The sequence below is a fragment of the Sebastes umbrosus genome, chromosome 10, assembly GCF_015220745.1.
Source record: "Sebastes umbrosus isolate fSebUmb1 chromosome 10, fSebUmb1.pri, whole genome shotgun sequence".
NCBI lineage: Eukaryota > Metazoa > Chordata > Actinopteri > Perciformes > Sebastidae > Sebastes > Sebastes umbrosus.
In genome coordinates this window covers 32,212,478-32,230,542 of record NC_051278.1, presented here as the reverse complement: position 1 = coordinate 32,230,542, position 18,065 = coordinate 32,212,478, and the positions used below count along the sequence as shown (strand labels likewise).

Sequence of the window (18,065 nt, the reverse complement as noted above, 5' to 3'; positions counted from 1 at the left end):
TAAAAAAAATAATTTGCTAACATCTGGCGGGCCAAATCAAACCTGATGGCGGGCCAACTTTGGCCCACGGGCCCCGCTTTGGACAGCCCTGCTCTAAATGGATGAAAGAACACCACCTTCAGCTCAACCTATCTAAGACTGAGGTCCTTGTCATCCCAGCCAGCCCATATATACAACCACAGATCAATATCCAGCTTGGACCAACCAAACTCAAACCCACAAAGTCTGCCTGGAATCTGGGTGTCATGATTGATGACCAGCTAACCTTTAAGGTTCACATGGCCTCAATTGTTCGGTCGTGTCGATTTGCCCTGAACAACATCAGGAAAATCTGACCCTACTTGTCAGAGCATGCAAATCAACTCCTGGTACAGGCTCTTTTAATATCACGCATTGAAAACTGCACCTCCCTACTGGCAGGCCTCCCTTAATGCTTATTCAAACCTCTGCAGATGATCCAGAACGCAGCAGCAAGACTGGTCTTCAACCAACCCAAAACAGCACATCACTCCACTGTTCATATCCCTCCACTGGCTCCCATTTGCTGCTCACATCAAATTCAAAACTCTGTTGCTCGCTTATAAAACAGCAACAAAAACAGCTCCCGCTTACCTGAACTCCCTCATCCAGGTCTACACTCCCTCCCTTCCATTACGCCAGGTACTCCCATCACAACAGGGCCCTAAGTCGCTAGCTAGACTCTTCTCCTCTGTCGTCCCTGGTGGTGGAATGAGTTACCGAACTCCACTCGATCCGCATAGTCCCTTTCCACCTTTAAGAAGCTAAAGACCCAGCTCGTTCGTGAACACCTCCGCACCTAATGACATTGATGCTATTGATGATGTTGATAATGCTGATTTTGAATATAGGATATTGAGGATGTTGCTGATGTTGATTAGGTTATTCATGATGATGATGACATTGATGACGTTGTTGATAATGTTAATGCTGACGATGACAAAAACAATCTGCTTCTATCCACCCTGTGCATTGTCTCTATGCACTGCCTGTCGGCACCTGTGTCCAATCAGACTTGAAGCTGTTGTTGGCTCTTACTCACGTTGTTCCCTCCTATCTAGATCCTTGCTTGTGTTGTACGAACTCTCAGATGTACGTCGCTTTGGACAAAAGCATCTGCTAAATGAAATTGTAGAATTGTATAACCAGCTACGAGATGAATCGTAACCATAAAACATTCGATTCTGAGCAATGATATTGCGAATAAAATGTGTTTTTCTTAAAACAAGGTTGATATGGACTTTTGTATTCTACAGGAGCATATAGCGTACCATCGTTTCAGAATCTCATAGTTTGTGGTAAGTCTATCTCGCATGGTTATGACATTATGGCTAATAACCAAATACATGATTCAGAATATGAACGGGATTTTCACTTCCGGAGCCTCCCTGTTGAGTTCTATTTTGGTCCATAACCTAGAGAAGTGCAACTAAGGGGTGGTACTAAGTTTGTACAGAAGAGGTCTTAACCCAAAATGTCCTTATATATTTGATGTGGCATAGCCTATTTTAAAAACACTTTCATTTAAAATCTTTTAATAAAGTGCTAAAGAGCAGGAAGAAGAAGATACATAGAAATATACATCAGAAATACATCATAAAAAAATTACGTTGTCATTGTGAGCATGTTAGCATGCTAATACTAGCATTTAGCTAAAGTTCAGCCTCACAGAGCTGCTAGCATGGCTGTAAACTCTTAGTTTCCTCTATATGGTTTGATTGTAAACCAACAGTATTTCAGCCACTCCATCTACTCTCTCCCTCTCTCTGTCATGTATTCAGATTGGCAGCTTAGGTTTTCCTTGTGTTTCCTTTGTTTCCCTGCCCTTGTGTCTCCTGTTTATGTTTCCCTGTTTGTCTAGTCTGTCTGTGTGTTGGGAGGTGTGGCCTTCTGTCTCCTCCTCCTACTCCTCCTCTGGGCGGGCATGCAGGAGCAGCTGAAATCAATCATCACAATCACCAGCAGTATATCTACCCCGGTTTTCCTACAACTCATCGCCAGATCTTTCCGTCACCCACAGTGGTACAGTCACTAAATCAGGCTCCTAGATTTTGTACTCTTGTCTCTGCGGTTGCTCTTGTGTTTCTTTTTGGACTTGTTTGGACTAAACCTCGTTTTTTGTTGCTCTATACTCAGGTCTGTTCTCCTGCCTGCTGTGGCTGCTTCAAGACCTGCCTGCTCACTCCTGCTCTCTGCTCCTGGATCTACCTGGAACCTTTTTGTTAAAATAAATATTCATTTTTGTTCATACTTTAAAACGTCTCTTTGTGTGCTGCATTTGAGTCCACGCTGTTGTTTAAACCAGAACATAACACTCTCCCCTTACAAAGCAGCTGTTCCCATTGATCCCAGCTGGGTTCTCAAAATCAATAAGTCAATTATAATACCATTAAAATGACACGAGAGCCCTGCTGACCATGATGAGACCTGAGCCCACGTTAACTCAGTCAGCCCTGTCCAAGCCTTCCTCTTGGTCCAGTCTTTAAGCTGGGAGCACTTGGTTGCTTAAGACACGCACAACAGCACTGCATGCGTTGTCTAAGAATGTCAGCTCTGACCCTGTAAATATATAGATATATGCATATATGGTTTGAAAACAGTTGAAAGACTTTATCCCTTATCAACGTTACCTGCTGTGTTTTTGCTGCATTTGGGTCCATACCACACCTGTTACACATCCAGCAGTTATGGAGCAGCAGTATCCCTCATTTGGAGCTATACATTTGAATATTCACTCCCTTTTAGCTCTCTTTTTGGTGTCTACCAACTCCTGAGGGGAATATCTGGCTCTTTAGCTGCTAAATGTGTTCACCGGCTAGTCTCTAACTGTGTCTGTTTGCTGTTTGGTGCTGAGCAGGTAGAGTTTAGTGGGTTTGTAGAGCTTAAAAAAGCTGAGAAAAGCTGCCTGCAGCAATCAAAAACACTTAGAGCGTTGAGAATGAACCAAAACAGTAAAGTTGTGGGTCGGACAGCTACGCAATGAGCTGAAAATCACAATAAAGCTCCGTAAAACAGAGTGGAGCTGCTGATTCAGGTGTTAAATCTCTGTAAGTTCATCACTACAATGGACCTCTTTCACAATGTCACATTGTTTTCACATTGTCCCATTGGTTTTTTTAATATAAAAATATCAATTATAGCCAATTTAGTAATAAGCAATTCCATTGTTTTCATAGTTGTCTTCATTAGTAAACATGAAATATTTAATCTTTTGTATGACTTGTTTTTCCCCCTAAGACGTTGATTAGGAACATTTCTAATTTGGACTTGGACAGGTATCTTGTGTTCATCTTGCTCTTGAGATGCATGGTTTGTTCATTTAATGTACATATTCAATCAGGTGTAATTGGTGTTTGTGATTTGACTCCTTTATTGATTGGCTGTGGCAGCCTGTGACTTGAGTATGCAGATGTATTCATTTTATAAAAGAAGACTTTACTACTTTCTTTTGCATTGCATTCTGTTTATTCTTACATGCACCTGTCTGCACGTTATTAAGACATATGGCCAAATCTCCACACATCTCAAAGTTTCTATTGGTTGTATGCTATTGTATTGTATTGTATTGTATCTGATTTTTGACATTTCTGACAGTTGTACTTTTAGTTTTCTGCAGTCAACTTTGCCCACCCTATTTGCTTCACCACACACAGAAACACACATTCTTTTATAATAAGAAACTTTTTGTGAATATGAAATGGTTTTATCTGATTTTATCGCTCCACTTTTGCCATTTAATTCATTTTTTTTAATCTTCCTTTAACAGTTTCTTGTTCTCCCTGATGATTCCACTAACACTTTCATTTATTCTACTTTATTTTCCTCAAAGAGCAATTTGTAGCTATGTTAAGAAATACAGATTAAGTATTATTCTATGCACCTTGTTCCCTCAACCACACACAAATACAAACACAAAGAAAACGCGAACATAAACTCCTACTGATACACAACCCCCTGAGCCAGCATTTCAGCCCTCCTCCTTTACAATTTTTATACTTTCTAAACAAATCTGATACTCCAAACTGTCAATAACATAATCATGATACCACTTTTACAATATGCTCCTGCTTGTGTAGCGATACATGAGAAATGTGCTTTTTGTTGACTACTGTACTCCCGCTACCACAGCGTTCTCGTCTTACTAAAAAGTAGATGTTTTTGCAGACCCCTGCATTTTTCTCCACACTTCCGATGGCGTTTCCTGCCACTGCTCTCCTCTGCATATCCGTAATAGCGAGTGTATCCTATTGCCATTAGTCACGTCACCACTGACTACACGTCACTGCTTGTGCATGTGTGTATGTGTGTGACTCCATGTGTTTGTGGTGGAATCAGCAGGATGTTCAATTACACTGGCTTAGCTGGTGTATATAGACAGAGAGGATGGTTTACTGAGTACCCACACACACACACACACACACACACACACACACACACACACGCACACATTATTTGTGAGCCAAAAGTTTCATTAAAGCTCTGCCAGTAGAACTGCCTGGGCTTGATCCCTTGACAAGCCACAGGCCTTGGCTAAATTACCACGATGGCAGGGAGCAAAGAAAGACCGAGAGAGGGAGACTGTCATGAATCGATGCACAATAAGGGCTCAATTCCCCGTCTCCTGTTGTTTAACTCAACTGGACTTTTGATGGCCCGGTGAGGACATAATCAGCAGCTTTAAAAACAGGAAATGGGCCATCAAAACAAGACTCGGTCAAAACCGAGTATATGTCTGGAACGTGTACGGTCAGTCTGTGGATTTGTGGCTAAATTGTTCCACAAATAGTCAGTGGTCATCTCTATAATGTTAAATCCGGTGAGGACACCAGGGGACACACTGCTCCACTCAACTGGCCGTTCAAGCCGAGATGTACCCTCTCGTGGAATGCACCTGATTGGTCCCTGATTTTCTGTTCACTGTTTCAAACAGGAAACAACATGGCAGCCTGCGCGTAAACTTTCTGTCATTCGTCCAAACAATCCACAAAAAATCTACTTCTGAAAACATTTTAAGCGAGAAATAGGCTATACCTCTGCTGAATCTGGTTTCATTTTAGAACTAGATCGCCTAGTTTGACAGCTTGGTCCAAGTTTCATGAGCCAGATGCGTTGTTGGGCTGGACGGGCTTGTTTGCATAAAGGACTGTTCCCGCCTTTTCATTTTGAAAGAGCAACGGCCAATGAGGAAACTCCAACACTCAGCAGACCAATCGTGTAACTTCATCACTCACTCACTCCCTCACTCAGTGACAGACTTTTGTGTTTGTAGGGCTGGCTGCGGTCCAGCCAACAATAGTGTGCTCCAGGGATAGTGTATTTTTGTAGGCCAACCAGGAAGTTAGCATCGCACTGGGTTGCCTCGACAAAAAGCCAATGGGATTGTTCCATTGGGTTTTGGATTATCGCAGAGAAAAGCTCTTTGGAAAACAAACGTTTATGATACTTACACATTTTGCTCAGCATCATATCTCCACAAATGAACACTTTTAGAGTTTTTTGAAGTGTGAATGCAATCACCAGAAGTAAAAAGCTAACGTTAGGCTAAAAAACGAACTACACCACAGTCGCATGAGTGCGATGAGTATACACAACAAGGCTGTAAAGGAGGACGAGTCGACGTGATGATGTTTGGTAGTCTCATTTACTGTAGCCACTTGTTAGTAACCACCTTTTTTAAGACACATAAAGGCTTTAAAATTCACAAGTGGGGTATTTACTGACATATTTTATATCGTAGAACAAAACGTTAAAATCTCTTCAGCTTGTGTTAACCACAGACCTTATTACAGGCATCTAACTAAAAACCCATTCTAAAAACCCATTCTAAAAACCCGTTGAATTCCAGACGAGGGAACTGGAAGTGCTAAAATGCTAACTCATTTCTAGGTTTTAGGACTCATTCCTGTAGCACTCTCTATGTCCTTTATTTGAACTTTTAAGGAACTGTTTGGATTGTAGAAGCTGATGAGGAAGAATGAAGCATGACAACAAATACACAAGAAAACCATCATACCCAGTACAACTCAGTTACTTCAGCTTAATTCAGGACCCAAACTCTTTTTTCTTTTTTCCTGCGTCAAAGTCAGAGTTTTTTTATAGCTGAATAAAGTGATCACCTTGGGGACAGAGAGACCTGTTCTCCAGAAGGGGCTCCGGTACAATATCTGCAGTGCAGCTAAAATACAGCTGAGCAACAACTCTTCGCCATAACCTTTTACAGAGACTTGTAGCCCCTCAACTTTTCACAATGCAGAACTTTGGAAAATACAGCAGATTTCATATGTCTGTGCATCTTTGCTCTGGGTGCTTGTGTGTGTGTGTGTGTGTGTGTGTGTGTGTGTGTGTGTGTGATTACAATACTAGCCTAGTAAGTGCGTGTCTTTCTTAAACAAATTCAAACCCTGCAGCAGCTCTTTGACAATGTGTCACTTGTCAGTCGGTCAGTCCATCACGTTGGTCCAGACTGAAATATCTAACTATAACTATTGCATTGATTTTCATGAAAATCTGAGGATGCATTGGTGATCCCCTGACTTTTCCTGCAGCGCCACCATAAGGTTGGCATTTTGGGGTTTTAGTGAAATATCTGCACAACTCTTGGATGGATTGGATTGACTGTATACAAGAAGTGGACGTAGTCACCGTGACGTCACCCATTGGTGGACAGCTATTTTTGAAGCCACAAGTTCAGCATTCAATCATACAATCAGACTTCTTTTGGCCACCAGTCGTCGCCACCTGCTGGCTGTTAGAAAGAATGCAGGTTTAAGGCACTTCAGCATTGGCTTCACCTTTTAGACCTTGGCGTTGCCCACTGGTGGATTGTCATGTAATTTGGTATAGATATCCATGGTGCCCAGAGGGTGAATTGTAATAACTTTGCTGTTGTGAAGTACAGCCTCACAGAGCCGCTAGCATGGCTGTAGACTCTAAATCTTGTTAATCTGTTAGCATGAACTAAGCAGAGTTATTTGGCACGTTACTGTAGAACTGTCTGTACTGTTAGACATTGACACAGTTGTTTCTGCTTGACGCTAAGTTTTACCTTGAGCTGAGCGTACTGTATGACTGGGATTGTATTGTGTGCAAGGCCCTGACAGTCTGTCTTTCCCTCATGCACCAGGGATGCTGATGCTCACAGTAATGAGCTGCTACTTTGAAGTTTAGTAACAGAGTTAACACCAGGACAGAGAGAGTCTAGACTTGTCTGCACTGATAATAGCACTGCCACAAAAAAACTTTACCTGTTGCACATCATCTGCAGTTCTACTGAGCCTCATCCAGATTATCCATTAAAAAGTAGGAGTTCATTTTGTAACGATATGTAAAATTGCTCTGCCGGTGGGAGACAAGGATTATTTTTTTTATTTTTTCAGAAATTACCTGTACAAGGAAGAATCTGGAAACTAGATGACTGGCTCTGGTGGAACAAACATTATAGATCAAACTTTAGGAAAAGACTACTCATGTTGAAAACTATTCAATTTCAAGGGTGAAGATGTGTCTTTTTTATCACCACTATAGTACAGTTTCTTAGTCAGGCTACATACTGTCACGATGAATATGTGTCATCCTGACTATAACCAGTAGAAAAGCTTTCTTATAGATTAGTATATGACGAAAAATAGATTTAAAAAAATGAAAACACAACTGTAAGTTATAGACCTTTCTCACAGTGGACATCTTGTGCTCGGGGGTAATTAATAACTGTAAGGATGGGTCAATTCCATTCAAGTGGCCCAGTAAGCCGTAGCATGCCAAATGTGTAATAGTTGAACTTGTCTTAAAAATTTTACAACATGTCCAAATTTCCCTCCCGGGATCAATAAAGTATTTCTGATTCTGATTGTCTTTTAATAATATGAGGAACAAAAGTAAAATGAAATAGGCCTACTTTAGATTTTTCGTTTTTTAACAACAGACAGAAAAAATTGTGGACACATTTGTAACTAGAATGGCACTCAGAGAGCGCAGACCTCCGCCAAGGTGCCTGACTTTAAAAACAGATCACAGCTCCCAGCTGGTGGTACCGTGAGGTGGTCGGCTTATTATTAACACGGTGTGTTTCTGTGTAACGTATTGGCGGATGCCTCTCTCATTCAGCAGCCTTGTTATGTCTGTATAACATTACACTACGGTGTCTCTCATCCCGTCATCTACCGCTTTGTTCTTTCTCACCGCGGACGGCCAGCAGCTCCCGCACACACATCCACACACGTATCTCTCTGCTCGAAGAAGGAAGAAGGCGGTGTGATGACCTCTCTCTCACTCTACTGACTGAGTGCTTTGCTGCAGCCTTTGCGGATCCAGGGAGTAGCTGGTTGGTGTAGCTGGGAAGGTCGTCTGTTGTACCTGCCCATCTGGGCTGAAGCCCTAAAGAGAAGCCATGAGTGGACTGCTTTCTGACAGTCTTACTCTCTCTCAGCTGAGCCTGCTGCATCTACCTCACCATTCTTTCTTTGTTTGGTTTGTCACACCAGCCAACACACATTACACCTTTTTTCACTCATGCACACACTACTAACATGACTGATCTCTCTCCTACTTACACACCCCACCAGTTACTAGATATGTTGGTTCATTGAGTTAAATAAAAAAAAATACAAAGAAGCAGGAATAATTGCCATATTTACAGTTTCTAAGAGTGATATTTTTTCTCTCAAATCAGATGTTTATGTCAGCAGAGCATTTCTAAGTCTCTTTTTTATAAAAAGCCAATGACACAGAAGAATCCATTAAATGGACATTTCATTCCATGAGATAACTCGAAATTTGATAGAATACTGACCACTGGATGTTTCATACAACGGAAGATGAAGATCCGTAGCCTGTCTGGTTGGGTAATTATGGAATTGAGAGTTGTTCACAAAATAATATCTAAAACAATGAGGTAAATCTGCATCCTTATATCTCGCTGTATATGTACTGTACATGTTTGAAGAATGTTGATGTCAAATATCGTCAATAACTGCAATTTTAGAAAAACTTCACCGGCTGTGTGTCTCAAATACTTCTTGATAACCCAGCTGCTAACCCGGTTTTCTCTGTTGATCCAGTTCATTAGCTTGCTTTCATGGCTGCAGAAGGCTGTGTTTGCATGCCAATCTGTTTCATATGTGGCAACAGGGTGTCTAAATGGGCAGTGGACGAACACAAAAACGGACGTTCCGGACCGGAATGGAAATTTCAAAGGAGAACATACTGGCTGTAGCATTGTTGTCGGAGAAGCCAGTATTTCAATTCAGCATGTTTCCTTAAAGGTCCCATATTATACACATTTTCAGGTTCATACTTGTATTTTGTGTTTCTAATAGAACATGTTTACATGCTGTAATGTTAAAAAAACAACTTTATTTTCCTCATACTGTCTGCCTGAATATACATGTATTTATCCAATGCCTGAAACGCTCCGTTTTACTGCATTTCAACGGAATTGCGTTGCTAGGCAACAGCTTGGGTCCATGTTTACTTCCTGTCAGCTGATGTCATTCACATACACTGCAACAGGAAATAAACTGGGACACATTTAGAATGTTTACGTTTAAAACCATGTAATGGTCTAAATATTGTAGATTTGTGACATCACAAATGGACAGAAATCCTAACGGCTTGTTTCAAACACACAATTTCTGAATACGGGCTGTGTGTATTTCTCCGTATATTGTGCGTTTTGATAGTTTAACAGTATTTATAAAGCACTTAAACCTGCTTTATAATATAAAAGACATGAAAATCTCACTTTTTACAATATGGGACCTTTAATCTCTGATGACATATAATGGTAATTTTAGGATTAATTACAGTAAATATATTACATATTGGTCCTTTAATGTTATTCATTGCACCTGTACTATTCCTCCTATGACAGGTCAAAATGTCTGCTGTGTAGAAGATGTAAAAAGTTCCATCTGCAAAGCCACTGTTCACATTAATCATCTCTTTCATGATAACAGCACATCTTTTTGACAGATTGATAATCTCTCTGCATGTTGCATCTCCCCCTAGAATGCAGCTGCTAATTGCACAGTGACAGCAGCTTAATGAGAATTGATGCAGAGTGAAGCTGTCGCAGCCATGAAGTGATGAGCTCTCGCACTTGAGTTGTACAAAACACTGAACTATCAGAGGCATGAATGTGACTGAAGGGCCTGTACTGAAAAAGCACTGAATATCACGGACAAACACGCATATCCCAGACTCTAAGTAACTGTGAAAAATGTATACCACTGGTTTCATAACAATGCCATCTGTCACACAGACAGCAGCTATAAAACTGTAATTATATTGATGTATTGTTACTGTAGTGAAATTTAATCTGGCTCAACCTTGTCTCAAAACTATCAAGTGAATGCATATCAATAGACACATTTATGAAATGTCTATATAATATATTACGTTCTGTTAAAAGTGATTAATCAAGTCATGTAATCAAAGATTGAATCCCTGATGAACGCTGACCAACAAAGAGTCAACATCCTCTCCTCTTCTCCTACGCAGACGTCTGATGTAATAAAGGTCCATCCATAATTAATGCTTTGATAAATCAGAGTGTGTGTTCTCTGCTAAGATCTTGTAATGTTCTGAGAGGTGTCATTTGTTTTGCCTGGTTAAACCCTTGTTAGCGCAGAATGATGGATAATGTGTCTACCCACTGTGCAGAATCTGTGGTTTCAGGAAGTGTGCGTGTGTGTGTGTGTGTGTGTGTGTGTGTGTGTGTGTATGCGTGTGTGTGTGTGTGTCCAATCAGTAGTGAGGAGGGTGGAGCTGCTGGCTCCAGAACTATGTCAAGGCATTTGCTTTTTACCCACACAGGCATATTTAATTTACCACACACACACAAACACACGCACACACACACACACACACACACACACACACACACACACAGGTTGTGACTTCTATTGTTAATGTACAACACAGTCTCACGGCAGTTTGTGAAATAGTCACAAAATTTAATCTATTTGATTTGTGTACAAAGACACGAATTTCCCCACTTTCAATAACAGAGTTTTTGTGCGTTTTCCTACGAATGACCAGCAACACGTGACGCACGTGTCAATTTCCGCTTCAGTCTTTTCAAAATAGATCTACTTAGATAGATTAAGGAAAAGATCGACTTGGTTAGGCTTAGGCAAAAAACTACTTAGTTAGGTTTAGGAAAATATCGACTTGATTAGGCTTAGGCAACAAACTACATAAGTTTAGGAAAAGATCGACTTGGTTAGGCTTAGGCAACAAACTACATAAGTTTAGGAAAAGATCGACTTGGTTAGGCTTAGGCAACAAACTAGTATTAGGAAAAGACAAGATCACAGGGGGTGTACCAGGATTTGTCTGCTCTGAGGTTGTCAAAATTAGATCTGCTCATTTATAACTAAAATCATAATCACACACTTACTGGATAATTTATACAAAAGTCTGTACGTAAAACTATTTAAAATTTTTTTTTTTTTTCTACTTAGTAGCAAAAGCGAACAAAATATTCTGCTTCAATCCATATTTGTTGGCATTTAGCCTTTCAAAAACAACATTTCCGTTGCGGTTTGCTCTCCCGCTTGATGCACAAAAAGGGAGGTCCGCACCTATATTAACGGGGCGGTCTAGGAGCGATGTAACAACACCACAAATTACATTTATTTAACCACAATAACAAAAAATAACTAACACTATTATAGTAAATGAAGTTGTTACAAAAAAATTCACATTATGTAACTGCATTCACTTGGCGAATCGACGGGGTAATTGGGCTGTTCACCTTTTCTTAGATACAAGTAGGAGGGGCTTCACGGAAAATAGATTGGGAACCACTGTTCTAAAACATTGCCATCCAAATTTAATCCAGGGTCAATATCATCTTTCTTTTCATCCATCTTTTTTAAAACTATCTTTTTTCGAAGGAGATATTTGCACATCCAACCATTTCAAATGCAGGTGCATTGGAAAATATCAGTTGAGTCTTGAACAAAGAAGACCTCTCACACTGCTCTTACTCAGCATCACAATTTATTGATCATACTAACATTTCAGTCCCCAGTATATAATAGTATGATCAATGATTTAATATCTTGCAATAGTTGAAGTAAGTACTTTACACTATTGTACAATTTTGTAATTTTGTATTATACCACAGACTTAATGACTCTAAATTCATACAGCTTATTGGCTGAAATATACGTTTTTTTTGTTTGAATTCAAAAGAGATGCAGAAAATGAATCACAAAAGCTCCTCAGGTTATACCAAAGACTCATTTCAATGCGGGTACAGGTCTAGATCAGAGTTTGATTCGTCCAAGGATATTATTATATTATTCCTCGTCAATAGCTTGCATCTGACTACAGAACAGATAAATCATTGTTCTGCATCATACTGCTGTAATGTAACTGACTACAGAATATTAAACTTTGAACAGCTCTGAGTGGCAGCCAAGACAGAAAAAACACCCATCTATAGGCATCGACTGCATAGAGCATTTTTCATTTTTTCAGCCTTTTCTCCCAGCAGAGCCTATGTGATGATCTGAGGCATTCTTCCACAGTGCAGCAACGCTGAGAGCCAGCCAAGTTTCTGACACTCAGCAGAGGTAGCAGAGCGATGCAGGTAGCAGAGCGATGCCCTTAAAGGGGACATATCATGCTCATTTTTAGGTTCATACTTGTATTTTGGGTTTGTATGTTTACATACTTTAATGTTCAAAAAACACATTATTTTTCTCATACTGTCTGTGTGAATATCCCTGTATTCATGCGCTGTCTGAAACGCTCCATTTTAGCGCAATCCAATGGAATAGCAACGGAATTGCATTGCTAGGCAACAGCTGGGGTCCATGTTTACTTCCTGTCAGCTGATGTCATTCACATTCACTAAAACAGGAAATAAACCGGGACATTTAGTATGTTTACGTTTAAAACTGTGAAATGGTCTAAATATTGTAGATTTGTGACATAACAAATGTACAGAAATCCTAACGGCTTGTTTCAAACGCACAGTTTCTGAAAACGGGCTGTGTGTGTTTATCTGTGGATTGAGTGTTTTGATACTTTCACAGTATTTATAGGACTTAAGACTGCTTTATAATAAAAAAACATGAAAATCTCACTTTTTACAATATGGGACCTTTAAAAGAACAGTGTGTAACAATTAGGGGGATATATTACCAGAAACGGAATATAATATTAATAAGTATGTTTTCTTTAGTGTATAATCACCTGAAAATAAGAATCGTTGCGTTTTCGTTACCTTAGAATGAGCTGTTATCTACATAGAGAGCGGCTCCTCTCTTCACAGAGCCGGCTTCTTACACGTATAAATCATTGCGGGTTGGTGTTCCATGCGCGCTCGCGTGTGGCTACGCTGTTCAGACAAGACTCCAACACAAACTACACAGAAGCACCAAAACCTCTTGGTTGTATCTAGTGAAGCCCGTCTGTTAAACAGTGTTGGCCACGGTCGGAGGACGCGGGGGAGACCGTAGCTTTGGTCTCCAGGGCCGTAGTCTCTGCTGTACTCTGCTCCTCTGCTCCTCTGCCTGCCTTCACTCACACACCGCACTCGTTCTCACTCTTTCGCTCCACTCTCACGTGCATGCGCGCACACTACACACTGCAGAAGAGTTAGTTTAGCTCTGAGAATATCTAGTGAATGTACAGTGGACGTTTGTGCAGAAATAACTGCTGCAGCTCCTCCAGACCAACAGAGGTTTCCCGTGTCTTGTGAAGTGACGGGGCTCCGCAGAGAGAAACGTTATCGTCTCCGACCAAAACTCCGGTGTCTCCCATGTTCCCTCCGGCCGCGGTCGGGAGGCTGAGGCAGGAAAAGCCAACACTAGGATCAGCAGTGATTCATGGAGAGACCTTCGTCTGCATTACTGCCAAGAAGCTGAAATATAGAGTGATATTGTGCTTTTTGCTGATGTGTGTTGCCTCACTGTTTTGAGCGATGCTCATTCATGTCTATGTAGAGCGAGCACAAGCGCAAGCGTGAGCAACAGGATGCTGACTTTCCTTGACATAACGCTCACAGGTGTCGCTGTTAACAAGCAATTTCTTATTCTTACAAACAGTCCCTTTAATTCAAATATTTGTGAAGGTCTTCCATTATTAGACTGTAGTTGGGTTTGCCACTTGTTGCTCCTCATTGAGAGAGATACAGATAATGCCAGAGAGGGATTAGTAGAAGGAACACACCAGTGTCTGCAGACGGCATACACTGAGCCAGACTGCTTCTGCCCTGAACTAACCTTCAGTGTAAACAAGCCTCTTCAAGAGAGAGGACTGGACAGAGTGACCCGTCTCTGAAGAAATATCACACTGACTCTGGATCTGTCCCACTGCTTTTGGCAAACACGCAAGGAGCCAGTGGTTCGGTTGCCATGGATACCATTTCAGGTGTTTTGGGCTCTACTGTCTACTGGCGCTTTGCACCATGGACTGATGGGCTTCTGGGTCTATTCGTGTGTGTGCATGTGCACCGATGTGTGAGTGTGTGCCTGTGTACCCAGGCAGCATATTGATGCTCTCTGAGCAGAATTACCAAAGACTTTCTCTGTCCCCACTTCCTTCTCTTCTCTTCTCTTCTCTTCTCTTCTCTTCTCTCCTCTTCTCTTCTCTTCTCTTCTCATCTCTTCTCATCTCATCTCATCTCATCTCATCTCATCTCATCTCTTCTCTTTTTTTTTTTACTGTAACTGTATACAATAAATTCCTCTGTTGTTTTGTATGTAGACCACTGTATGTGCAACTTTGTGTTGGTTGGGATGTACACTGTGTACATTGTTTTTGTGGGGAAAATAAAATATATTTGTTATCGTGTATTTGTGTGTTCTGAGTATAAAAACAACATTCTAAAATATTTTACAACACACTTATGTATGTACTGTCTGTAGTAAGTGTAACACTGAACAAAAAAAAAGGCCTAAGTCATTATGATGAATGGAGAAGAAGTGTTTTCCATTCATCATAGTGTTTTACATTGAGCACATCAGTGTTCAACTGGTTCTTATAAATGTCTATTCATATGATGGTTTGTGTGTGTCATTTGAAAACAAAATACCATTTTGAGAAGAAATAACATTGTTTTGAATGTAAAGTTTCATTTTGCAGGAGAATTGAGGGGTTTTGCCCATTGTGTGTGTGTTTTTTGATTTGTGTGTAGAGTTCTGAGAGTATGAGGCATGCTTTCAGAAAATGTGTGTAAACAATCGAGAAAAACTGTAATAGTCGTGGTCAGTTCACAGTGAGGGGAGACTGGGTGAGCTCAGTCTAGTTGTCCTCCTCCAGCACTCTTTCATCTGATTTGTGTTGTGATGAAGTATGCTATAAGACTCCTTTATTCTGTTACAGTGATATTTCACTTTTTTGGGGATGTGTTATTGGACTTGCATTTATATAGTGATTTTCTAGTCTTATGATCATGTAGCGCTCTACATTCACACACACACACACACACACTGATGGCAGAGGCTGCCATGCAAGGTGCCAACCTGCCCATCAGGATCTAATCTAAATGCTCATTCACACACTGATGGCACAGCTTTTGGGAGCATTTTTAGGGTTCAGTGTTTTGCCCAAGGACACTTCGACATGTGGACTGGAGAAGCCGGGGATCAAACCGCCGATCTAACCGTTAGGGGACGACCCGCTCTACATCTGAGCCACAGCTGCCCATCATTATGTACCGTATACCCAAAGTGACACAAATTCATGGATACTTTTTGTATGCTTCTGGATGCAAAGGGGAGACTGGTGGGTACCCATAGAACCCATTTTCATTTACATATCTTGAGGTTAGAGGTCAAGGGACAAAATGGCCATGCCAGTTTTTCCTCACCAAAATGTAGCATAAGTTTAGAGCCTTATTTAGCCTCCTTGGGGACAAGCTAGTATGACATGGTTGGTACCAATTGATTCCTCAGGTTTTCTAGTTTCATATGATGCCAGTATCTTCACTCTAGTTTTAAAAGTGAGTCCGCTGCAACCTAAAAATTGCTTTAATGTGTAAAAGAAATTTGTGTCGTTAAAACGAATTAGCCTTATGGCTTTATTATTAACGCGTTAACTTTGACAGCCCTACTTTTTATACTGTAAGGTTTATATTGATATTTATTGTTATATGTAATTATCAGCCAACATACTGTATAACCCAATATCAGAACCCTGTCTGCTAGAAATTATGTTTATGTACTATAGCCTACTATTTGCAATGAGCTAATATTGGTCGATTCATCGTTTTAGCTTTTACTTTTCATAAACTTACTGGAAGTGTATGGGATCAAAATTTTCTTCTTCCCATTGCCAAATAAAGTGGTAAATGAGAAGAAAGAAAAAATAGATCATATCTACCATTAAAAGTCTTGCTGGCTCTGCCCAGCAACAGAGATGCACTTCACAGGTTCCAGAAGCATTAAAGGAGCTGTGACGCTAAGATGGTGCTGCTCCGACGTTGGTTGACCAAGTCGATGTCTAGATTTAGTCAAGAATGCACCGCGCTGTAGGCACAAATGGACTCACATACAGGGATACACACATGAAGATAGTTTTGAGCTACTTCCCATCATATAAACATCAGTGTAACAGACCAAAATCCCCATTCTTAGAAACAAGGCACAATATGCAAGAACGCCACCAACCCAACTGTCCTCAAATCTTACACTATATTCAAGACTCCCTCTCTGCACACACACACACACACGCACGCACACACACACACACACACACACACACACACACACACACACACACACACACACACACACACACACACACACACACATTCACAGTTAAAAAGCCACTTGAGTGTGAAGCACTTGGAGCCAAAGAACAGTCAGAATACCTGATACTTCCAGAGAGAAACATTATCACTTTCTCATCTCCAGCACACGGGTCGAGAGCACAACATTATTCTCAGTTCAATACCATTAGATAGATACATAGTTAGATAGATAGATAGATATAAAGATAGACAGATAGATAGATAGATAGATAGATAGATGGATAGATAGATAGATAGATAATTAAACCAATTGTTGGCTGAGAGCCCAGTAACACCACACACACATCCACACTCATCAAAACAAAACAAATGTATAGTAAGGCGATCTCACCTTCATGGTGCATCCCTCTGTAGCTCGTCCACTCTGAAACACATGTGCTTTTCTGGGTGTGTGTGATGAGAGAGAACAGAAAGAGTGTCTGTGTGTGTGTGTGTGTGTGAGTGTGTGTGACAGCTGTAAAATCTGTCGCTTCCCCTCTTCCCCTGGAGTCACTGGGGGAGGAGAGCCGGTGCCTCTGCGCAGCAAAAATGTTGTGAATGCACGTGTATGTTTGTGAGACGAGTGTGGAAGTGCTGCTCCTCCTGCCTGATACGTGAATGAAAACTCTAACACAGACGGACACACCTAAATCCTGTCATGATGCTATCTGCCTGCCTCGATCCGTCTATCCTCTATACTCTTCTATCTGGCACTCCTCTCTTCTCTGTTTCCCGTCCTGCATCCTCTCTGTCTCACATTCCTCCTCTCCTCTCATCTCGTCGTATCGTGTGTTCATCCACCTCCTTCTAACTCTCCCTCCCTCCATCTATATCTCCCCTCCCTCTCCCTCTAATAGAAAGCTCACATTTCTCTCTTCTCCCATATAGACACAGAAAAGAGGGAGGGAAGAGAGACGTATGGTCCGGCTCTCCTTCTGTTTTTCACTGTCCTTCTCTTCGCCTGTCCTCTCACCCCACTGTGCATGATAGTGCGCAGCCCTTGTGCTCACTTACTGTAATTAATCTCCATGTGATTAAAAACACACATTAACAACACACAGAACCAGCAGTGAACCACTTGCAAACATCCATACTGTTATGAACTATTACAAAGTATTATCACCTTACGTCTACATCCTTATTTTGTTTTACTTTCTGCTTGATCACATACGATGCAGCAAGTTTGCAAAACCACACACACACACTAGTGCATCCTCTTTCCTGTTTGCAAATGAGACAGAAAGCTGCAGGGTGCAGAAAGAGATGCTTCATGGTGTTCAAGAGTGAATTTCAGTGCGGG

General features: G+C 41.0%; 1 protein-coding gene across 1 annotated transcript in view; it reads right to left on the bottom strand.

The window, feature by feature from the left end:
* Positions 1-17,695, bottom strand: part of LOC119495190 (inactive phospholipase D5-like) — an 80,377-nt gene extending 62,682 nt beyond the window's left edge. Inside the window, exon 1 of the mRNA XM_037781432.1 lies at positions 17,118-17,695. Coding sequence (XP_037637360.1) covers positions 17,118-17,123 — 6 coding nt within the window. The 5' untranslated portion in view covers positions 17,124-17,695. The remainder of the gene's footprint in view (positions 1-17,117) is intronic.
* Positions 17,696-18,065: the final 370 nt, after the last annotated feature.